This window comes from Aulonocara sp. 'chitande type north' Nkhata Bay, linkage group LG18 (genome assembly GCF_057382095.1).
Source record: "Aulonocara sp. 'chitande type north' Nkhata Bay isolate Kocher_YH1m ecotype deep benthic linkage group LG18, A_spYH_male_GT1.1, whole genome shotgun sequence".
Lineage (NCBI taxonomy): Eukaryota > Metazoa > Chordata > Actinopteri > Cichliformes > Cichlidae > Aulonocara > Aulonocara sp. 'chitande type north' Nkhata Bay.
In genome coordinates this window covers 17,110,557-17,135,355 of record NC_141361.1, presented here as the reverse complement: position 1 = coordinate 17,135,355, position 24,799 = coordinate 17,110,557, and the positions used below count along the sequence as shown (strand labels likewise).

Below are 24,799 nucleotides of genomic sequence, written 5' to 3'. Positions count from 1 at the left end.
TGCTGAGAGTTTTAAAGTCGTGCTGCTATGGAATGTAAACGATGCAAAGAAACAGACGAGACATTTTTGTCTGAGACATATATCACCATATCGTCAGCATACATCTGTAAACCTGCCCCATGACTGCGGTGAATGATTTATATATTAACTGAAGTGGAGTGTTAGAGAGGTTAGAAAGGATGGTTTTTTCATTATTAATAACAACTCAGCGATTAATGTGACAGGCTGAGTTAATAACAACTCAGCCTGTCACAGTCAGATATTATAAACGCAGTGTGACATGCTGCATATGAATGCATCAAAACACTATGTAACTCATTTATATCACACACACACACACATGCATACTTACATAGGGTCTTAGCCTTACTATATAAAGTGCCTTGAGGTGACTGCTGCTGTGATTTGGTGCTATAAAAATAAAAATTAATCGAATATAGTTTTATAGGTTAGAATAAGTGATTAATTAGTATTATTAACATACTGTTTTCAGTTACAAAGATTTCAATCTCTGTAAGGTTGTCAGAAAAATTAAATTTAGAACTCATACGACTAAGAATGTCATGATTTTATGTTGTGATTATGAATTGCAGCAAGTCAGCCACCAAGTGTCAGACCACATAAAGTACTGAGGCACCAATGTTGTGGTAACTCAGTAAGTGCACAGCTCCAAAACTACTCTGGCATCCTCTGGCATCTGCACAAAAATTCTGTGTCGGGAGCTTAGTGTCATGGGTTTTCATGGCCAAGTAGCTCCTGTAGGAGTAATGTGTGGGTGCCCAGGTACTTTTGCCCATATAATATACTTCATTGTTTGTTTTTTCAGTTGTGATTTTTAAACTATGAATGTGTAATTGGCTTTCAAAATTTGCATTCTGTAATAAAAGTCCTTTAAATGCTGGCGAGGGAGAGATTTGGTGTATAGCCTCAGGAACGTTTAAGGATATGCTTTTTATTCTTAACACATACATGAGGAGGGCAAAAAAAGTTCCTGATGGAATGCTGGGTTACACTGTGGCAATTTTAGACTGCTGGCAAGTGCTTATCCCTGAATGGATTCAGGGTACCAAAAGCCTCCAGCTGAGCAAACAAGATGTGGAAAAAAAGACATTATCCCTGCAAAAGTACCGGTGAGGAAATTCAAGGAGTGAGTTTATCAAAGTGTGACTGCAGGCTGCAGAGTGAAAGCTTGAGTGACAGCATTTCTTGGATTCTGCCTGGAATGGAACAAGGGAGAAAGACAGCAGGTGTAGCCAGCTGCATCTGTGTTTTATTGATACAGACTGCATCTGCCCTCCACCTGGTTTGCTTGGGAGGATATACTGTACATATGCTGCGCCAGAGATCTTTGTAATTACTCTACATTTTAAATAAGTAATGGGAGGGCACGTTTTTAACTGAACCAGAAAAAAACATGCTGCCTCAGCTCAACAAAACAGCACTTTTTTTTGGGGGGGGGGGGGGGGGGGGGGGGGGAATGTAACAAACAACAAGGACTAACATTTTTATGTCCAATAAATGTACACTGAATATGTTCCTTCTGAGCAGCTTTGGTGTATTTTTTGTTTAATTAATTTTCCTACGTTTAATAAATATTCCTATGGCAATATTTCTTCCTTTTGATGAATTTTATATGAGGCATTTCACAGTATAAGCCTCTCCTAGCAAAAATATCCACTCAGGGTTTCCGTGCACGACTGGTGCAGCATACAAAGTGGCTGTGTGAGAGGTTAGTTTCATTTAGAGGCAGGCCACAAGATGTCTCCCTCTGCTAAAGAAGCTGCCCGTCCAACAGAGTGACAGTCTGATTGCAAACATTTCTGCTCTGTCTGGCTGTCTCGTCCAGATTTGCATTTGTTTGGTCATTTTAAATCACAGTGTCTCTCAGCCTGTCTCTCAGCTGGCCTAAATCTAAAATTTGGAAATTCTCAGAGAGTTTTTCAAGTTTTCATGCAACGCCGAGTCTGACATGCTGCATAGCAATGAGGAATCCTGACCTCATAGAGAAAATGTTATGCTACTCAGTGTGCTCCGGCTTCATTTATTCAAGCTCTAAATAATATAAATTTTTATCTTAAAACTTTCAAGGCTGACACTGAATACTGTTTTTCTGTCAGTGCGGTTTGGCCTGCTGATCGGAAAATGTGCTGAGTGGAATAAATCAAACACGTTGCAGTCGGTGTAAAATGCAGTTCAAAGCCAACACAGGGTCATTTCTGTTTATGCATTAATCCTTTTGTCAACTGAATAAGCGACTGTTTTGATAAGCTTTAGATCAGTTTAGATTCTCCGAGGCTGACAAATGTTCTCTGATCTCAGCTTATCAAATGTTTAGATTTGTGTCTGACTTTAATATATGTTATTTGACTGGCGTTATTATAAAGGAGACGATCCCGAACTCTGCGGGGGAACTTTATATGATCTAATCAATACATCTTTTAATTAAAGGAAAACTATATATAATGTGATTATTTAACAGACTGATTAATAATACATGTACTATAATAGCAGCATCCTTTTTATGTGCATTTTCAGTAAGCAGGCATTAGGGCATTGGGACAGATGAATTAATTATTTTCATTATTAATTAATCTGAAAGTTATTTTCTTGGTTAACTGTTTGCGCTCTCTATATGTTATAGAAGACTAAGAAATAACGAAAAGCTGAAAACAGTGTTTGGCATTTTTGCTTAAGATTTTCCTAAACAGCTCATAAATACCCTAAATGACTAATCAGCTAATTAGCTAAGCTTTAATAGTGAGTGGACATTAATGCTGGGCATGTCTTGTGTCCAGCTTCTTCTCTTCCCCAGCTGCACTCTGTGAGGTTGTGATGTGCATCTAATTGCTGCCAGGATTTCATTTGGTGTTGAACATTCTCACTGGCCCTTGAAGGAGCTCTCCCCTTTACTCAGTCAAAACTCTGCTCCTCCTCTAATGAGACCGCTGGGGTTTGCCTCGGCTTTGACATAAAAGAGGATGGTTAGTGTCATTCCCTGACAGCCTGAGGGATCACCGAGTTGCTCTTTAAGTCGGGCTAGTAATACAAAAATCTGAAAGAATAGATATTTCAAATGGTTCTGCTTTTCTTTGAGATGCTTATTTGAATTTGGTAATTTTTCTTATTATACCATGCTTCTTTACTGAGACACAGTTTAAATACATTTTCATCCAAAGGATGATAACAATAGCAGTATGTGAGCAGCAGACGTTTGTTTTCAGTACGGAGGATAGCAATTTTATTGGTAAGAAAAATCATTACATTTTGCCCAGAGTGCTATATATTCTTGTGTCAGTGCAGCACTGTGTTGGAGGGGATATTTTAATTAAATTAATGATTTGGGAAAGAGTTGACAAACAAACAGAGTTATGAAAGTTTTTCATATTAGAAAAAAGTTTGAAATCATTGCAGTGCTGTGATTACAGTCTGACACCAGATTTAAAGCTTTTGTCTTTATATTTGTCGTTAGCCCGGGAGTACAAAGCCCCTTTTTAATGCGATTATGTTGCTCTTCAATTCAGGAAATCTATAATTATTTTACACAAAAATGTATACAAAGAATAGTTACATTTGTCCAGTATTTACTTTTAAAGCTACAATACCTACTACTATAAAATCCCAGAATTATCAACTGACTCTAGTTTTAGTGTTTTTGGCTGAGCTCTGACTGTGAGAACAGCAGCTCCGCCAATCTGCTGTTCAAACCTTCTGTTTGCAAGGGGCAGCCAATCAGAGAGGAAGTTGACTTATTGCGAGGGTGGCAAAACTAAAAAAAAAAATCTGCATGAATGAAAAATGAAATAAGATTTTCAAACTGTGAGTCATGCAAAGCCATCTAGTAGAGACCAAGAATAAAAAAAAGTTTTAGCCGGAAAGAAGCATAATAGGTCCCTTTTAAGTACACGGTTTACTTTTGTTTGAAAATACCACATCGAAAAAAGGATGGATAGCCGCTGTCAGACAGAGAGCACATGTTAAGAGAGTAAAGATGATTGTCATGTATTGCTAGTGCGTAACCTCTGGAGATCAGAGTAATGAAATTGCGTTTTGGTTCAAACTGCTGACGAGGGATGATTCTGAGACCACGGGAGCAGCCTGCCACACGCCTCCAAAAATAAATGAGCTCAAGCAATTAACTTACTAGTTAAATGCGCTTCATATCTATTGGCATCTTTCCAAAGACGATGAGAATAGAGGAAGTCTGTACAGCTGGTCAATAAATGGAGAAACAAGGCAGATAAGACGGTATTGTTGGGTGTCCTACTCTGCTGCTACCCATACAGCATTAGTATTCTTGTTCTCCTTATTTTGCCTGGATGACTTTACTGGGTCTGAAACAGAGGTTGTCAAGTGTCGTGTCAGTACAAATCAAATATCAAAATTTGACTGGATCGCTGTCACTGAAAAGAGCTCGTCATGTCAGTCTGGTTTTCCTGCCATGTTGTCTGCTCGATGTGAGACATTTATTTATTTATCTATCTATCTATCTATCTATCTATCTATCTATCTATCTATCTATTTATTCATTTACTTATTTATTTATTTATTTATTTTGGGGGGGGGGGGGGGGGGGGGGGGGGTTGCTTGCCCTATGATATTGATGGGGCACATTAAACCTGGATCCTTCCAACCTGTACAGGTTTCTCAACCAATTCTATAATTCAATTTCTTCCTGATTTCCCTGAGTATACTTTCTCATATGTGCATATCCTAAATTTGTTAGAGGTCCCCCCCACTTCGCTTTATTATCAGTCAGTCTCTATCATCTGGCTGCATGCCAGAATACTTTAAAGCAGTCACCATTTGTCTGTTTTAAGACCCCTCCCTGTATCCCACTGTTTTAGACAATTATAGGCCAATTTACAAATTGCTGTTCATTTCTAAAATCCTCAAGAAAGCTGTTGCTCATCAGCTACTTGAAATAGGGTAACAATATGTTGATAAATTCCAGTCTGGTTTTCAACAAAATTATAGCACTGGAACAGCGATACTTAAAATTACTAATGAGATTCTTATGAGCTTAGATAAAGGTAAGTATTCCATTTGAGTATTGCTTGACTTATTCGCCCTTCATTTTTATTTACAGATTATAGAGTTTCTGGGTCAGTATCTCTGGCACTTCTCTTTTTCAAATTTCATTTTTATAACTACATGTCCTCCTCAGCACCCCTGATATGTGGTGTCTCCCAAGGCTCAGTTCTTGGTCCAGTTCACTTTTCTTTCCATATGCTACTCCTGGATTATCTACTAAATAGCTACAAAGGAATCTGCTGCTGTTGCTGTGCTAATGATACTTGACTGTAGTTTTCTGTCAAGTATCATTTGGCAATATCTGCTCAAAAAATTGCTACTACTCTTGACCAGCAAAGATCATCCAGTCTTGTTTTCTGCTAAACTGCAAATAAAAATTAGCCATTAGCTAGTACTGGCTTCAAGTGAAATTCCAGTAAGACTTGTATTCCAGGGGTTCGCCCCTCGGTTGCTCTTATTTTGAAACCAGAGGTGATTATTTTGAGATTGAAGCTCACAAACTTTGTGTAGTTGTGTAGTTTTATACAAACTGTGAAGCACTTTATAACTGTGCGTTTTGAAAAGCACTATGCAAATAGTTATTCTAATTAAAGTTATTATTATTAAAGATACCCTATTTCTCCAATTAAACGCTTATCCAGTTGTTTTTATAGAATAAAGTGGTTCAGATATAAGGCTAAAAGAAAAGCAATACTGGGCATCTGTTGTGTCTGGAGGGCAAAAAGGATGGTTGGTGCAGACATGACATATAGTAGCTGTTAGAGCTAAATTCAGCCAATTAATTTACTTGTTTTGCTGCTGGAAAGCTAGAAAGGACACAGAGGGAAAGTAACCATTATTACTGTATTGAAGCTTTAACCTTCTCTATTCTTTGTTTTTCAGTATCCAGGCATTCATTAATCTTATCAGACTATTAATATCACGACTTTTGAACACAGAGGAAACAGTGTTGCTTTATTTTTGTAATGCATTTGTAAATTTGGCTTTAATAAAATGGCTGGGTAGAAATTCTTTTTATATAATTCTTTCTTTGAATCACATTTTGCTTCTTTGAAGATTAATAAACAACCTATATTTATCCTGCACTAGTCAGAAGCTTTGTTTTTTTCTAATCACACTTACACTAATGTATACTTTGCTGTCAGCACTGATTTTGAGGACAGCACAAACCAAGACAGAATAATTTCCGATGAATATCTTGACGCGATCACCACAGACAGCACAATAATTTAATAACACGACATGTGAAAATAGAAGAGATACCACGAATAAATTAGTGGTGTTTCTTGGCACTTTAAAGTAGATTTGATGGCTGCTGGGCTTGCTTGAAGTGCCATGTGTCTAATTCAATGTGACATATCAGACTTTCCTGTGGATTACGTGCAAGCATTTATTTTGAGCCCATTTTGCTCTTACAGGGGTAATTTGACATTTATCTGCTTAGGTGTGATGCAGGGTTTTGCAGACCATCATCTATATGTTGAAGCGTTGTACTGCCGCCAGGTGGCAGTGTCAAAAATATGTGGAACAGTTTCTTTTAATTGTGTTTATGTTGTTTATCTTAGCCCCTTCCCCAGAAAAGACAGAGGTTGTAAAGAACTCCTTTGTAGGAAAGTGTAACCACTTTAAAAAAACAAAACAGTAACTGATCCGCAGCCCTCGTCAGTGCTTTTTATAAATGCTGTTTTAGAAGCTATATCTAGCTACTCCCTTCTTCACAAGGGGTCCCACAGTGGGGAGCTGTGTTTGAAGTAACATCAGATTCCCTTCCTGACACAACCCCAAGAGGTTAGCTTCTTCTGGGACTAAAGCAGGGATTGTTTGACGATTGAGTATGACGCTGGAGCCAGTTAGCTTAGCTTAGCATAAAGCCTAAAAGATCAGGTGAGGCTAGCCTGGCTCTGCCCAAAGATGACAAAATACTCTTAATATCACAATGAAATCATTTCATATTTATATAGATGATAGATTTTAGTTGGCTGTCCAAAGACTGTCTATACTTCCTTAGAAATTACAACCTGAAAAAGCAGAACGTTAAAACAAACTGTTGCCCAGCTCAGGGCTGATGCTCTGAGCTGATGAAGTAAAATGACCATGATATGTACATCAGATCTCAGTTTACTGCTCATCAAGGGGATCATTTTAGTGTCAGGTGTAATAGTTTGCTTTGTTTTTGTTTTATTAACATAAAAGGCCTGAGAAATTTCTGTTTGGTGTAAATACATCTCTTCAGATGCGGTAACCTCCTGGATTCTTGAGCAGCCAGGGCAGGGCTAGCCAACTGTGCTTCGCATTTACCCAAATACTAATCTCTATGCACATGAATCTGCCTGTGAAATGCACATTATCCCAAATAAATGAACATAAATGGTAGTTTATGTTGCTGAGCGCTCCTGTTGCTCTTGTCGCCCTTCTCTTTATTTATCTCTAGGAAGATTAATGATTGTATCCAACAGTTGGACGGTGACCACTGGTTGCATGCAACTTATTACAAGGCACTGTGGGATACTTTAAGTCCACTGCAGAGGGACAGCAGCTGTAATTTCAGGAATTAGCTTAAATTATTAAACGATAGCCGATCGGTTACTTGAATTCTTCATTTGTAATATCTCAGCCTTTTTGCAAAAAGCCAGGTTTATGCCCTCAAATACTGAAATAATTTACATGAATATGTTATTATTGTGTTAACAGAATCAGTTGGTAGATCCTCTCTGGCATTTAATCAGTGAAACCCAGACTCTACGAAGCCCGAGAGTCATTTACACTCGTTTGTGTTATATTAAAATAAGTTCATTCCAATTATTTTTTATTAGCTCCCACCATCCAAACCTGCAGATGACACCCTCTGGTCTAAGTCTGCACAGTAATAAAACATTTTTTCTTTCTATTTTTAACTTTGCGCAATAATTTTTTACAACCATTTGTCACCTCAGCTTTGATCAGGTTACCCAGCCAATACTCGCATTACAGATTGAAATTATTCCAGCTAAAATAATGGGGGGAAAGTATCACTTTCTGCCAAACACAGTCCTCTGATAGTCTCACTAAATGGAGCAAAGCACCTTTAATATCAGCCAGAGCCACATCTGCATGCAGCAGGATGTCAGCCCTCATTACTCTGCATTTGTGAAATTAAACTTGAAACTGGAGCAAAAGAAGATCACAGATTGTACTGTGACATATTTTTCTAACACATTTTAAAGGATATTTAGCTGTTTTTCTCCAACTTGCTGCCTCCCTTTCAGTCTTCAATTATATAGACATATCGACCCATGAGCGAGCGATGCTTCAATATTAAAGAACTTCAAACTTCATCTTTTTTTTTTTTCTAGAGGAATTTCTTTAGCACAATTATTTGTACTTTGATCAATACCACCACCAACCCCCTCCTCTCTATACCATTGGAGGTGCACTTCATCACCGGAGGAAAACAATTTCATCCAGTGGCTCCACCTCATTCTCCAGTCGACTGTAGAGGGAGTGAGTAGGGGGGCAACAAGCTTTATATTCCTTTCTGCGGGCTTCAAGTCAACACACTAAAAAGCATCTCTTCAATCTGTGGAAAAAGGGAGGAGTTGGGTTCTGGGCAGCTACTGCACAAAAAGAGAAACCACTGAAATCTGCAAGTATTGTCTGGCACTGGAGAGGGGGGATGGAGGAGTGAAAGATCTGAGCAACAGGGGTAAGCCTCTCCGAATTTTCAAAGTGATTACCTCTGGGAGTGAAGCTGTCGCTTACATCTGCAATTATCACGTCCATTTGTCTATTGACGAAGGAGTGTGGATAGTTACGCTGGATGTTTCTGTTAATGGAGTGATTCAGCTGTTTTTCTCATAAAGGAATCATTATGTAAATCAATTTTACATCCCCCAAGGAGCACAGTTCCTTTGTTTATATCTTCATGGCAAAGTGTTTTCAAGCCTGAACAGTGGGACAGCTGCATGTTAGGACTCCAGTTGCTGCTACCTGGATTTTTTTATACACACACGCGCTGTTACACACATATTAAGGTGCATGTCGAGAAAATGTGTAAATTGTAGTCTAGTGGGGGCAGCTGAGAAACTGCACTTGACAACGAAGCACTTTCCTTGACTCGCAATTAAGGTTTAAGACTCCACATCCGAATCTGTTTCCATGGAGCCAAACAAATCAAGTGATGCCCAGAAGCCCCCTCTTCAGAACCCACAGTCCAGCTCGCTGAAAGCAACATGGAACGAGATCACGGTGGATTTCATAATGAGGACCAAGATCCACGGTTTGAAGTTTGTCTTCTCTCCGGACAAGTCGAAACCGCAGCGGGTCATCTGGATCATGGCCTTCTTCCTTTGTCTGAGTCTCCTCTTCACCTGGTCCTGGAATCGAATCCTCTATTTGATGTCCTACCCCGCTGTCACCAAGATCTACATGGTCTGGGCTCACAACATGTCCTTCCCAGCCGTTACCTTCTGCAACAAAAATGTTTTCCAGGTATCCTCTCTGACTAAAGATGACCTGTATCACAGCGGCTACTGGTTGGACCTCCTGTATCATAATCACACAGTCATAAAGAGGAGCCTGTCTATCCTTAAAGACAATCACAAGCAGGGTCTGCTCACTCTCCTGGACTTCAGCAGCTACACCCCACCCCCCAATTATCACACCAACACCACGGAGATGATGGGTCGGCTCGGTCACCAGCTCGAGGACATGCTGCTGGAGTGCAGGTTTCGTGGGGAAACCTGCACCTACAAAAACTTCAGCACTGTATGTACAGAAAGAGAGATGGTGTTTGCCAGGTGTGGATGTGAGCGTTGTTTATATGGGGTATTAATAATTCATGTTAGCATTTGACAAAGCTACAGCAGGCATTCTCTCCAGGTCTTTTAAATCGTTGATGTTTCAGAGCTGCAAAACAAGCCTCTCCTGCTTTTTGCCTTTAAGACATGACAGCTGTTCCCTCATTAAAACCCATGTCTCCTTAAAATTCACTCAACAGCACAAACACAATGATGTGGCTTCAGTGTCTGCTGTATTTAAAGGTTTCGTATTTGGCTATGTTGACTGGCTATTTCCCGAGTCCCTCTAATGTCGTTTTTGCTTTATAACATGACAACATTTGGGCGAAAATTGAGCGCATTAATAATTCAGACGTCATAAATCAGTTCAAATTAAAATTTCAGCGTCTCTAATTAAACATCTGTTGGGCACGAGGAGGATATGCGTCAAAATATGCAGCTGAGTTTCCCATTTAAACGCACCAGACGTGGATCCATTACAGCCATTCATCTCTGAATAACTGAAGCGAGAAAGTGAGTGACATTTGCAAACCATAGTCCCGCTCTTCCGCGTGGTGATATCTTGAGTAAATACATTCGCACACAAACCGGTAGCTTATAACATCATTAGAAAATATTAGCAAGGGCGACTGGGGAAGTTTCTGCAGTGGTAAGCCTGCATGCAGAGGGACTGAGAATATTTTAAACCTGGCAAGACACATCCAGATATAAAACCCTCACCTGTCACAGGCGTCACATTTAGCTCCCTGCCTTTGCTGAGGTGGGTCTGAACAGCTAGATCCAAGTCATAAAAATCAAACATGTAACTGTGACAGCTTCAGCTGATGTGAGACATTTACAGTGGGAAGTCTTACAGGCTGCAAGAGGTCAGCTACCCATGGTGGCTTCATAGCAACGGAGAGGCTTTAAAATCTTCAAATTCTCTGTTTTTGGCCAGATTGATGGCTTGCGATATGCAGGATTTACATTTTGCTATCTGTTTGTTGCTCTTGAGCAACTCATATTGGGTCTGCGGCATGGATGATTGATGCTCTCATTTGATCTAAACATAAATATGAATATTTTAAAACAGTCATAAATTGTATGATGTGTATAGGCACTCCCTCATTATATAGCCAGCAGGGAGGGGGGAAACTTATCTGTGTGAGATGGATGTGAGTCTGTCTGGGTCTGGATGTTGAACGCTGAATCTGATCTCTCGAGATCAGCTTTGCCATGCTGGCTGAGTTTTAACCAGCAGCCCTCTTTCTATGACCTTACCACAGTAGAAATGAATCCAAACTTCAGTCCTTCCTGCACATCAAAAATCTCATGCTAGCAGCACACATTTTTGTTACGATGATGAGAAAAGGAAGTCTATTAGGGCAGCTATGATCATTAAAACAGGACTTTAAGGTCTGTAAGCTTTCACTTTTACCTGAGATTGATTTCAATTCATCATTACATAAAATAATATTGTAATTCAAAAGTTTACAAGCACAGATTGCAAACTATACATCACAGAGTGAAACTTAGATAACATAAATTTAAATTAATACTTCTGAATTGGCAATGTTTTTGAGAGTAAGAACATTTGCAACTGCCAAAGTTTCATCGACACTCATTTTCATTTATTTATGTCCCCTTTTGGCTTCCGTACTATGATTCTCTTGTTTAGCCATAACTTATCGCATTTTAATGTGTAGCCGTTGATGTGAACACAAACAGCAGGTTGCTGCACACGTCATGATGATGAACATCTTGAAATGCTTATAGTTTGTTTAAATCTATGGAGAGTCGATGATTTTAATTCTACATTTTCATTCTTCTTGACTGATTTATATTTACTTGCTTGGTAGATGACATAGAAATTTTTCAATTATAGGTAAAAGCCATAAAATTGAAAAAGAAAAAAATCCCCTCTGGGGCACAGAACCTGAAATTAAATTATTTAAACATAGAAGAAAATCTACTATAGTGATTGCACATCAAACATTAAATCCTGCTAAGCTTTCCTGGCAGAGGTTTGGTCTATTAAGAAGTTTATAAAGCAAAATACAAAAATGTCTGCTTGTGTGTCCAGATTCTTCCCCCTCATATGTTTCTCATTAAGTGATGGCAAAATAGTAAATTCAGTCTAAATCACTCAGCTGCTACTGAGGAGCACTCATTACTTCCTCAAATCAGAGCCAGGTGCCTGTTTAAGACCTGCGCTGTCTTCTCTGATAATCACAAAATCTTTGGAATGATTACCTGCCCTGCACAATGTGAGACTGGCATGTAATATAGCTCGTGCTGCTGCACCGTGAAAAGGATCAAACGTTTTATTTGTGCTTATTTTTCTCTGTGTGTGTCCTATTTTTCTTACAGATTTACACACGGTATGGAAAATGCTACACTTTCAACTCGGGATTAGATGGCAACCCTTTGCTGACCACGTTAAAGGGCGGCACGGGGAACGGCTTGGAGATCATGTTGGATATTCAGCAGGATGAATACTTGCCTGTTTGGGGCGAGACAGGTCAGTGAAGCATTTTTACAGTAACATCTGATTTGCGCAGATTTCCATGTGGAAATCTCATCAGCTTGTTGGTTTATCCCTGAAGTCCTGACAACTGCCACAGTATTTTGTCATCTCCATGACAAATGGATGCTCCACAGAGGAATGTTGTACATCTTTCACTTTACCTATAAATCTTTGCCTATATATTTTTTTGCACCACACTGAAGCAGACAAAGAAGTGATGCACTACCATGGTTAACCACTTATCATCTTGATATGTTTCTCCAGGTCTACAACTGACATCAGACCCAATAAAACTGCATTTACTGACTTATTGTTTCTCATTTATGGTGGACCACAACATAATGGGACCATATATTCATAAAATAAATAGCATGTAATTAATTCTGGTTCTAAATCTGTTTGATATTGAACCGGCACACTGACACAAGAGTTTATTTCTTATATTAGCTTCCATTAATATGATGAAAGCGGAGGGGTAGAAACCCTGGATTAATGTGACTGCTGGATCGCTAAACAGCACTGGTTTCCGTCGATGACCGTACATGTTGTTGTATTTTCTGGCGTGCTGTATCCACAGATGAGACCTCCTACGAAGCAGGCATCAAGGTTCAGATCCACAGCCAGGACGAGCCTCCTTTCATTGACCAACTGGGATTTGGTGTGGCACCTGGTTTTCAAACTTTTGTGTCATGTCAGCAGCAACTGGTACCTAACGTTCGGCCTCCTCTCCGACCCCAGCGTCTTTTGCTCTGCTTCATCCTGTGTTCGTCTCAAAAACCCTTGCCAGCCAGTGTCCATCACCTCTGTGTCACAGAGCGCGGAGCAAAATCAGATCCAGATCTTAGTATTACCTTTGTGTTGAGATGCGCGTCTAATGTGTTACATAGACAGCCGATGAGTTGGGTTAGAGTAAATGAAACTTAGTTATAGCCGCCAAGAAGTACTGATAGAGCAGGGCCGAGTAATGATTGCATGCAGGAATATGAGCATACTGCGCTTATCAGAGCCAAAAAAGCTTTAGACTGCACAGCATGCAAAAAATATATAGCAGCTCAGGGTGTTTAGTTTACTTTTTTATATTGAGTCTTCATTAGTTGGAGCTCAGGAGAAAGAAAAAGGACAACAGGTTTTTATTTGCAGCACTGAAAATCATCTCTAGTGACACTAGAGTAAAACAGAAGCCAGCAAAAAACATTGAGGACTAATCCACACAGCCAACTTCAGCAGTCTTTAATCATCGGACATTATCGCTGATTAACTCTTTTTAAAAACCCACACTTTACAGTTTTTAAAGAGAGACTTAATGTTTTCTTATGACTAACTGTTGGGATCGGCATTTAGCTAAAAGCTGACTATATCTTAAAGGAAATCTACTAAAACTGTCATAATGTTGTTTATGTCAGTTTGGACCATATAAAGGAGCCTGGTGCACTTCTCGTTACATTATTTTTTCTCCCAACACCAGTAATATGGAAAAAGCATGCGTTATTGGATGAGAAAGATGACCCACGGCTGTTTTGTAGACACATTTTAATATGTGCTATGATTTGATGACACGGTAAAAAGAGAAGCAAAATGGCCCGTGGCCGGTTTGTTGACCGAGTCCACGACACTGGCGTCACTGAAGGATGAAAAGCAATAACTATAGTTAAGCCCGAATTGATTGAAAAGCCCGTGTGCAAGGTCATAACGCTGAGCTCACATGGAATTTCCATCCAAATCTAATGAAACAATACGGCACTTATGTGATCTGCCAGGAGAACAAATTCAGACTCTGTTGCTTTTGTCCACACTAGCGTAGCTCACAAAGACAAAGAAAAGTCTTTGATTTTCAAACAGAAACACTGACAGAATAAGGAAATATCCTCTGACAAACAGAGAAGCACTCAGTGTAAATCCCAAGAAAATGGCGGCAGTGCCACAGAGGATTTTAGGTTTTTGCAGTGATTACCTTTGAGATCAAGTGTATTTGTGCCGCAGGCTCCTTAAAAATTTCCACCGTATAATCAGTTCTTGTGAAGTCATGATGTAACGGACGCCTGAGCAGCGCTTTAACTTAGTTTCTTTAGCAGTTAATTAAGCCTAATTGAAATGATTTTGCTCCTAAATTGAATTGGCTCGTTCACCTCACAAGCTTCAGCGTGCTAGCAGAATAACATGGGATGGTTGAGGCACGGTTGGTCTCGTGAAACAGACACATGGACACCACAAGAGATGACAAATGTAACTTTTGGGAACTTGCATAGAAATGTATCTTTCTCTCATTTTTCTCTCCTTCTCTCTGCAAATGTTGTTGGTGCTCAGAGTGTATCATCATTCAGCCATTTCCAAAAAAAAATAAACCTGCTCTGTTACTCACCATCACAGAGTTTCCTCCAGGAGGCAAAAGTGCATGGTTTGCCATTTACAATCATGACATGAGCGCCCACACCACTGACAGCTGAAAGACGTGTTTATGGCTTAAACGATGTGATGACTTAATTAGATTGTCATTATAAACTCTGGCCTGCATTCGTTTCACTCAGTGTCCAACGAGTGACATTGCTCTCGGTGCAATAAGAATAATAGCACTCGTGATTTCGAGGCTTTACATTTGTAAATCTTCTGTCGGAGGAGTTTAATTTTTAATAAGAGACTTTGACTTGTGAGCAAAGAGAGACATCGATACTCCACCACCAACAGTTAGAAGCGATCTGTAGCTCAAGACTGAGTGAAAGTAAGAAGAGAATGGCTGAATGACAACCTACCAGTCCTGCTTGGGACTCTGACAACAGGATGTTTGTCTGGAGGGGTCATTTTCTGTCCCCTTGCCTTACTTTATCTCCTCTTATATTTCGATAATGATGTGGGCTGTGTTCCCTCACCCCTTACCCCTAGATGAGACGTCCTATGAGGCCGGCATAAAGGTACAGCTTCACACTCAGTCAGAGCCTCCTTTCCTCCACGAGCTGGGCTTCGGGGTTGCCCCAGGCTTCCAAACATTCGTTTCCACCCAAGAGCAGAGGGTAGCGTATGACTGACTGGGCTTGCTGCATGCCACAAAATACTGTATTGTACATACTCATTAACTTCCACACTTTCATCTCCTGGTCCCGCCCTCTCAGAGTAATGGACCCATGTGTGCCCCCACCATCCCCCCCACCCCCTCCTCTGTGTGGCTGAAGCAACGATATGTAACAGCATCTGCAGTCTGTCCTTGTTGCCATCTCTGCTCTCTGTCCTCACCAGCAAAGAGCTGGAAAGGTGTTTTATTTCTTTGAGCCATTCATCCAAATCTGTGTCTTTATCAGAGCTGTTGTTTGGCTTTACCCTTTCACATCCACATCTGCTTTTGTAAGCATTTTGTTTTTGCTTATATGTGTTATCGGGGTGATCCACTGGACCTCTGCTTAATCTCATCTGCAGGGACCAGACAATGTGATTCATTAGGTTTTATTACCCATGAGAACTCTGGCATGAGTTTATAGTCTTGATTATATTGGGGGTTTTATCTCCAGTGTATCTCCACTTATGAGAGTCTGTGGGCTAGAAATGGAGTTCAATAAAGGCTTAATCATGTTTGCCAGTTTAAATCCACTTCTTCTGCGAATCACACTCTATCTCTGTCACTTTGTATTGGCTAAATGACAGTTACATTGTCAGAGTTAGCACCTGGTTAGAGCTGGTGGAAATGATTGGGAATTACAGTGAACCTTAATGTGACAATGGAGGTGTAAGTTCTCTGAGAAATTTCCCAAGAAGAAGCCTTTGGCAGAGATTGTTGGCTTGCTCCCCACTGCAGTTAGCGGCTGAATGCGCAACTACCCAAGCATCGCCGCCCTTCATAAATAATTGGCTTATTTTTGTCATGAAAATAAGTAGCAGGCAGAAAACAAGACACTTAAAAGGGGGGCTGGAAGTCTTGTTGGTGGTTAGAGGCCACGCTGTGCAGCACACCACAGAGGAAGTCCCTTTAACGTCGAAGCAGATCTCACACAAAATGGGGCACGCTGCTGCAGCTCCAAGACGGATGGCGAGGTCTAATGTTAAGTGTGAATTGGGTCCTTAAAATTCACTTGTTAAATATTCTTCCCTAATGGATTCATTTAGAATTCTCAGAGTTATTCATAAATGTAATGACCTGCTCTCACCTTATAATGAGAGTTCTACCACTAATGAGACCGCAAACTGAGTGTACACTACATCTCCTCCTGATTGCTAAATTCATAGGGATATTCAGGGTAGTTGTGTAATAAACTCTCACGGGCATCAATGAGAAAATATAGGTTGTTAATCAACAGTAAAACCTCTTTAGAAAGCTTTCATTGACTGGATTATTTAGGTTAACCTACCGTTATATACTACTTATTACCATAAGAATTTTTCTTTAAAAAAAAGCTCCGTATGTTGTCTTTTAAATTCAATGAATCCTCCAGTAAACCGTTGATTGTTTTCAGTTCCGTTCTCAAGGTTGTAAAATTTGTCCATTGATTGTGGTGTCCTGTCTGTATCTACATATTTTACAGATTTCTCGTAAGCTTGTCTCTATCCCCATGGTACTCTGCTTTCTACCGGGGCCTAGACCTGCATCAGTAACGTTATGCATGATGTCTGCTTGCTGCTACACATGAGCGATGATGTTGTTCCGACTGGACGTTTTATGCCAGTATTGTCTGAGTGCACATTTTCATTCAAGTGCTTCTGTATTTTCTTTTCTTTTTTTATGTTTAAGACATTTGTGTTGGGTTCTGTCAGCTTGTTGTCTCCCTTTTTGAAATTCTGCTACACCGGGCTTGCATTATGGTATTTGATGTAATCCTGTGTGCTGATACACTGAGGGCAAAACATGTGCTGCTCACTCTTTCAGCTTCAGTACCTCCCACCACCTTGGGGAGATTGCAAGTCTACTCCCATAGACTCTGATTACTTCTCCACGTACAGCATCACTGCATGTCGCATCGACTGTGAAACACGGTACCTTCTGGAGAACTGTAACTGCAGGATGGTTCACATGCCGGGTATGAACTGAGAGTTACTTGACCAATAAAAAACCCCATAAATCTCTGTGCCCTCGTGTTGCATTTATAAATAAGTAATCATTTTCACTTTTATGTTGGTTCAAACAGGAAACACAGCCGTTTGCACACCTGAGCAGTACAAAGATTGTGCTGATCCAGCTTTAGGTGAGCGCACACACTTTTTTTTTATTGGATTAAGTGTAAAATATTAGTGTGAGGTATTTGCATTAACAGCGGTGCCACAAGCTTGTTGTATCCTGTAGATACTACTTGTGTGAACCTTAACTTCAAATTACTTTAATTCCAGATTGTGCTGAAACAAAAGCAATAAAGTAAAAATCATTGTTTAAAAATCCCATTAGGAAGATTTGTGATGTGTCTGTGCTTCGCTGATATCAAATAAATCCTGCTGAGTTTTTTCCCCCCTTCCTCTGTTTTATGGCTTCAGTCATTATTTGCTTTCATGGAAAGTGAACGATGGCAGCGAATGTAGCTCTGTTGTGCGTTGTGTGGGATATTTTTAGCAGGGCCTCTGGATACAGGTTTGTTTGATTGTGATCGCAATATGAATGAAATATGAATTGAAATGACTTTGATCATCCACAGACTTTTTGGTAGAGAAAGACAACAATTACTGTGTCTGTCAGACCCCCTGCAACATGACTCGCTATGGCAAGGAGCTGTCCATGGTTAAGATCCCCAGTAAGGCATCTGCTAAATATCTGGCTAAGAAATTCAACAAAACTGAGCAATATATTGGGTAAGTATTATTAGCTAGTTATTTAGATAAAGGCCTCTTTTTCCTTTTCCTGTTGATGGATGGATGTACTGTGGTATAGCATGGTCTGAGTCTCCATCGTTCACCTTCAATGTAACAATAATGAATGATAGTTACGCAGGAGATGTGAGTTATCATTCGTTCTGTTGGGAAAATGGCCCTGGGGGAAATCTGATGGATGTGCTCGTGTGTGTCCTCTCTCCAGAGAAAATATTCTGGTGTTGGACATCTTCTTTGAAGCTCTGAATTATGAGAAGATTGAGCAGAAGAAGGCCTATGAAATTGCTGGACTTCTCGGTAAGATTCTTGCAGTTTCATATTTACTGTGAGAAAAAATAAATAAATAAATCTGACCTCAGAATCAGCACCCTCGGCGGGCATCCCCCCCCCCCGCCGCATATTTCGCATATTGTGTTCATCCCTGGTGCTTTGAGGTTCCCTCTTTGAACTCGTGAAACAGGCTGAGCATGTTTTCATAATCTGATGCTCTTGCAAGGGCAGCTGCGTTTGTGAAGTTGGGGCTGGTTGGACAGTTTTGACAATTACGCTCAGATTCCTCAAAGAGATACAGAATTCAATGTGACAGCAAGGGGGAATGGTTTCACGCACCATTGTTTAATTACCCGTATCTGTTAATCTCTCCCTCTGTAGGTGACATTGGAGGCCAGATGGGGCTATTTATTGGAGCCAGTGTTCTTACAATACTAGAAATATTCGACTACCTATATGAGGTAAAGTCATGATCTTTGTTAAAGATTTCTAAGCAATAACTAAATGAATTCTTCTGTTTTTAGATCACATTAAATTCATTTTTAGTAACCTTTACATTTTTTAATTCAGTAGTTGAGAACTTATGGCTTTCTTGTGGAGTCTGGAGAGCTTAGCATAAAGCATAAAGTGTCTGCTACTTAACCTTTACATGCTGTTCATATTAGCTGCCTGCACAGTATGGTCTGGGTCAAGAATGGTCTCATAATAAGTGTTTATAACAAACTACAGATCTATTTAAAATCCAACAGTCCACATAGACAATCTCACCTCACAACAATCTTCTTGCTGTGAGGTGACAGTGCAAACCACATCCACTCTTTTACAGATTTAATGTCTGTGTTAGGGCACACTCTGACCCCTGTATGACCGCTGTTCCAATATATTGTCACTCCGGTGCAGTTTTACTATTTACTACTTTGAAATTCCCCCATGACTGTTCAGAGACCTTCAGGATTCCCTCAGAGACCAGAAAGTACCCGTCTCTCTGGGTTCCCCAGTATATGTTGTAGAAACACAGACAATTCTCATGACAGTGACAAGATTCCCATTGAACTCTGTCACCAGTGCCCACAAAGAAATGTCATGTACAATTTCACAGGTTTCTAAAACAACCATTTTCCTATATTTGACCCATGCTGGTGGATCCAACTCAGTAGATTCGATTTAATTCAGTTCAGTTTTATTTATATAGCACCAGGTCACAACGACAATTGCTTCAAGGCAAGCAAATGTAAGGTTACGATACTACAAACATGGATAATGTAATAAATGTAGTTAAACTGCAGAGATTCTGGTCAGATTTGACCCGGAGCACAAATGTAAAACAGTATAAAAGATATTTTCATTTTGGTGTATTTTGGTCTCTTTAGGAAAAGACATAAAATGTTTGTTTATCAGAAACACATCATATGTGATGTGAACAGTATGTATGGGTTAAAATGTTAAATTGGAAATAATTCTACTCAAAATATACCCAAAAGTATTCTTAACCTAAACATCTTAGACTTCAAGCTTTTATGCAATTTTTTTGTGCAAGATACGATGCTTCATCTTTATAGATGCTGTCAGCCTCAGTATTGATCCTCTTCACTCCCCAAGAAAGCAAACTATTGGATGTGTGAATCTGTAAATAATGCTTTTCTGATGTTTTTTAGGTGTTTAAAGATAAGCTTTTGGGTTACTTCATTCGCAAGAAACGGCCACAGCGCTGTCAGAGCGACAACCTGGTAATTTTTTAGTCCCTAAGAATACACTTGATTGAGTGAAGTGAATGTGATGTACAAAATAAGCTCAGGAACAATGGTCACAGCAACATCAAAATATCTGCTCACACTTGAAATGCTTTTAATGAACAGCACCAGAGAGAAAGCAAAGGCATTATGCCATCATTAGTTTCAATTAGCCCTGCAGAAACAAAATATTTTTCTAGAAAACACAATCATTAATCATACGCACATATTTTTACTGCACAGTGGGAATGCATAATTAGAGTAGTATTAGACGCATACAGTACTTTCTTTACATGATGAGAAGCAGCATAAATTATTCCGTGTAATGACAAAAAATCTGGGATGCACATAAGTATTCCAAAAGAACAAATTGACTTTGTGCCCCTTTTCTTTTTAAGCTTTTTCCCCAAGTGTTTTGCCACTTAGTGCGCTTAAATCTCAGTGCATGGAGAAGTAGAAGTAAAGAGTTTGACCTGGTTTTATTGGATTTTATTCATGACTCATAAACTCTGTTTATTGTCAGAGGTTATCTCATTTTATCCCACACACTAACCCAATTTTCAGTATTTCCACACTATATAGTAGCTTCTCAGCGTCACCCTCTTTTGTACTATTACAGAGCTGTTATTGTTATCCGGGTTTTACCACCAAAATTCTAAAGAGATTTCATTAACATGGTAAAAACAAAGCAATGGAAACTGTAGTACTGCGAGGCGTTTCAGTCATGCCCTAAATAACAGCATTTTCATCAAACCCTGTGGTTTAGCACGCTGCATCCAGAGGCATCTCCACTCCTCCTGTTATGCAAGTTAGGAAATGATTAATAACATACACACATCGTTTTAGGATTAGCAATGAGCTGTTGTTCAGGACATAATGTTAAATCAAGGCTTATAACATATAGAAAGATAGATTTTAATCACTACAGTTACACCCATGCAAATAGTGGGTGGTTTTCATATTTATCTAAACAAAATTCTTGAATCAACAAATTATTGCATAACATAGTTTAACTGCATGTACTTTACTACTTCCCAACACTCGCTGTGAAAATATCAGTGCATTTGACAAGTGCTAAATACCTTCTGTCAAGCTATAAATAGATTTTATTGATCATATTGTGCGTAATGCCACTCTGAAAGAGTTTTAAAAAGGTAGAGGTATAAATACAACAAAGTCCAGCTTTCTTTGTGTTTGCTGGCTTGACAGAACTTAAAACGCCAGTGATTATCAGCTTTCTCTGTTAACCTGAGCATTCTGCACCATTCTGTGTGTCCTCAAATAAAAAGGGGTGTTTGACACGGCAAGCGAGTCTTTGTGCACACAAAATGATCCCTATGAGTGCTGCCTACTCCTGTCAGAGATGTTAATAGATGATGATGATGATAATATAGTGGTAAATATCTATAAAGAACATAAAAATATAACAGTAAAATGCAACACTGTCGCAAATAAGACAAAAGACTAATGCTGCAGAAAATCGTTAAACTGGTGATTTAACGCACAAAGCAATAAAATAAACATTTTACCACTGAAATAAACAGCTGCTGTTTGTTTCTAATGCGACCACAGCACATTAGAGCTCTGAAGCTTTAAACTAGACACGTTTAAACATTAAAGGTTTCTGTCCCATCGCCTAATAAAGGAGACTTCAGTGCTTTAGTTTGTCAATAGATCAAAGTGAAATTAACTTTACTGACTGAACAGGTATTCTTGGTGTGTTGCAGCTGCAGTTCCAGCATTGTAAACGAGATTTAGCAGCAGATTAGGATCACCTGTAAAACGTTATTTCTCTTTCAGCAACATGGAAATTCAAGTGACAAAGGGATGCACAGTTTGCATCGCAGCAACTTTACACTTTCATTTGTGATGTTAGCTAAACAAGTTGCACATATGAAATATATTTTACCAGCAGATGCGGTTCACTTAAAACACGCTCCTCAGCCAGCCTAAATATTTTAAACCAAGAAAACTCAGAATCTGCTGTTATCCATGTTACCACGGTGATTTAGGCAGGTAAAAAAAAAAGCTACTTGACATAGAAAACTCTGACTTTTAGCTCGACATAGCTCCCTAAGCCATGGGTCTCACTTTGTAGTGCACACCTCAGGACTGGTTTAAGTTTTACCTCTTTGATAGCCAGGAAGCTTCTTCAGTAAATTGTTGAAGTCTTTAGGAGAACTGCATGTTAAATTAACTTGTCTGAAAAGTATATACAATCAAAAGTAGTAGTAAATGTAATGTATCAACCTTTCTACTTTAGCTGACCGGATATATTTCTGCTTGCAGTATGGTAGCCAAAAATATTTTTTAAAAATCCACATTTTCTCAAACTCAACGTTCACTGAAAATAGAGCTTGGTATAAGAGTATAAATAGTGTACATTTTTTAGTATCATCATTTTTTCTTTATATTTAGAATTCCATTATCTATAAAGCTACTTGAACTAGGTTCTTTGATATTTTTAAGGCAAATATCAGATACTTTCAATGTGGAATCTCAGGGCTGTAGCTCAGGTAAACTTGAGTGATGGGTGCTTGAAGTCCCTAAAATATCTGGATGCCTGATCTGTGACAGCAGTTTCGGAGACTGGTAGAAACTACAGTTTTCCAGATGTGAGGCTGATTTTGGTTCATGTCTTGGAAATATTACAATGAATTTTGGTGAAATTGCGTTTTTTCCATGTTTAAGCTTTAATATGTGTGGAACCCTTTATCTGATTTGGACTGTGCTGCATAATCTTATGTGCTCTGTCTGTATATGAGAGAAGCCATAACTAAAATATCTGTCCCCTACCTGCAAAACAATGTTTTTACAGGCCTCAAAATATGCAGTCAGAGATTGGGCATCCAAATATTATAAAGGCTCTATCTTTCTGTTAACTTGAGCTACAGAGAGTCGACCTTCACAGAGGTAGTTGCACTAAAAGAATTTGAAGGAGCTAGCTCAACAGGTTTCCTAAATAATGGAATTTTTAAAACAGCCCCTTAAAAACGATTATATAAAACATTTAAAAACACTACCTAGTTACGGTAGGGACCTGTTGTTTATGTATTTTAGCTAATGAAATCAGATACCTACCTGCAACATCTCTTCTTTTCTGGTGCTGTCATAATGAAAAGCATTTAAGCAGATTTTTGTTAAGTGCAGAAATTGCCTTTTGTCCCTGAGTTTATTCAATCTGCCAATTTGCATTCCTTGGCTTCATGCTGGAAATGAAAGCTGTGCTCTCTGTCATACATTATTAGAGGTAAAAAGACAGCATGCAAAATAAGTTGTGGCCAATTCTGTCTTCAAATCTGTTTGAAAGTTGTGGTTTTGTTTCTGCATGAGGGCTGTGCTCTTGCATGCTTGGGTCAGTATTGAGTTTGTTAGCTGTTGTAGAGGAAACGATCAAAAATATGTTTAATGTCTTTTACAAAAGTGGAGGTTTATAGATTTTAAACAAAAATATCAATCAGGAGATTCGTTTAGTCGTTTTTTTATTAAGAAAAATACTAAAACAGCAGGAAAGAAAGCTTTCATTTAGTGGGCTGCACTCAAGCTTTTATAGTGTTTTCTCTTCTGCACTCTGCTCCATTCATGTCATGTGTTCACCTCGTTACAATAAACCATCCTCTGTACTTCTTTTTTCTCACATTTAATTATATTTTTTCAACTAGTTCACTGTCACATCTCCACTCAGACAATCTGTTAATGAAGTGCTTTAATTGTTCAAGAGACATCCTTCTGGGTGACACTGACTTTAGCCTTCCCTGCTCATTAAGAAACCCCCTCATATTTCATTTTGAACGATCATCTTCCTTCAGTGCTTTAATGATATCACCGTGTTCCCTTGGGAGTTTAACTGATAGCATTTACATTGTATTTTATTTTCATTTCAGTCACCCTCACCCATCTTTCTTTTCATCATGTCTATTCCAGGAGTTTCCAGAGAACCCAACCAGCCCTGGTGTCACGCCTAATCATGCCCCCAGGTAGCACATCCCATTGATAATAGATGCTCCCTCCCATGCTGTCCCTCTCTTTCATACATACTTGAGATCATCACATTCATCATTTTCTCCATGGTTACAAATGATTTGGTTGGCAGTCAACAAAAGAGAGGGGTGATTATCCAGCCGTAGCGAGCACTTTTAATATCTGCCGCCGTGTAAGAACAGGTTAGTTGTTGTCTGCTTTGACAGAAGGGTGCTGGGCCGAAGGAAGGCTGAAGTTGGTTGGATTCTCCAAGTGCATAAAGATCTTATTCTCTGCAAAACTTGTTCCTTCCACCGAATAATGATGCTTTTTTTCTCCTCGTAGGATAAAGTGTACTCCTGTGAAAGCATATCACATATTTATTGAATTGCACAAAACTCTGAACAACATGAGATCTATTTGTTTCCCTGCAGCACTAAGGTCTATTTAGAGGCAATGCATTGGAAGGTCCGAGCCAGATAACATCACTAGATGCATTACTTTGTGATGTTATCGCAGGCCTGCATGCAGTGAGTTTGCACAAAGATAGGTTCTTTGTCGATGGGACTACCGGTGTTTGTTATCCACATATCTGCAGTTATCTGCTGAATAAGGGCCTTTGTACATGACGAAAAATGCAGGCATAACTATCAGAATTACACATGCTAGTGTAAAACCAGGACTAAAAATCTGCTGTTTTCTTTCTCTTCTCCCTCCTTTCATTCATCTTACCCCATCATCTTACCCCCTCA

The 24,799-nt window shown here is 39.3% G+C and overlaps 1 protein-coding gene across 6 annotated transcripts in view; it reads left to right on the top strand.

The window, feature by feature from the left end:
• Positions 1 to 24,799, top strand: part of asic1c (acid-sensing (proton-gated) ion channel 1c) — a 109,780-nt gene that overhangs the window by 80,904 nt on the left and 4,077 nt on the right. For 2 of the 6 annotated variants that reach the window (XM_086270940.1, XM_086270942.1), the window contains exons 2-10: positions 12,156 to 12,306; positions 12,890 to 13,017; positions 17,159 to 17,309; positions 17,418 to 17,474; positions 17,916 to 18,069; positions 18,293 to 18,384; positions 18,739 to 18,818; positions 20,013 to 20,084; positions 24,012 to 24,064. In XM_086270940.1, coding sequence (XP_086127066.1) covers positions 12,156 to 12,306; positions 12,890 to 13,017; positions 17,159 to 17,309; positions 17,418 to 17,474; positions 17,916 to 18,069; positions 18,293 to 18,384; positions 18,739 to 18,818; positions 20,013 to 20,084; positions 24,012 to 24,064 — 938 coding nt within the window. Of the gene's footprint in view, positions 1 to 8,605; positions 9,775 to 12,155; positions 12,307 to 12,889; positions 13,018 to 15,189; positions 15,318 to 17,158; positions 17,310 to 17,417; positions 17,475 to 17,915; positions 18,070 to 18,292; positions 18,385 to 18,738; positions 18,819 to 20,012; positions 20,085 to 24,011; positions 24,065 to 24,799 lie in introns of those variants that run through there. The other 4 variants (XM_086270937.1, XM_086270936.1, XM_086270941.1 and 1 more) reach the window with 4 other exon arrangements.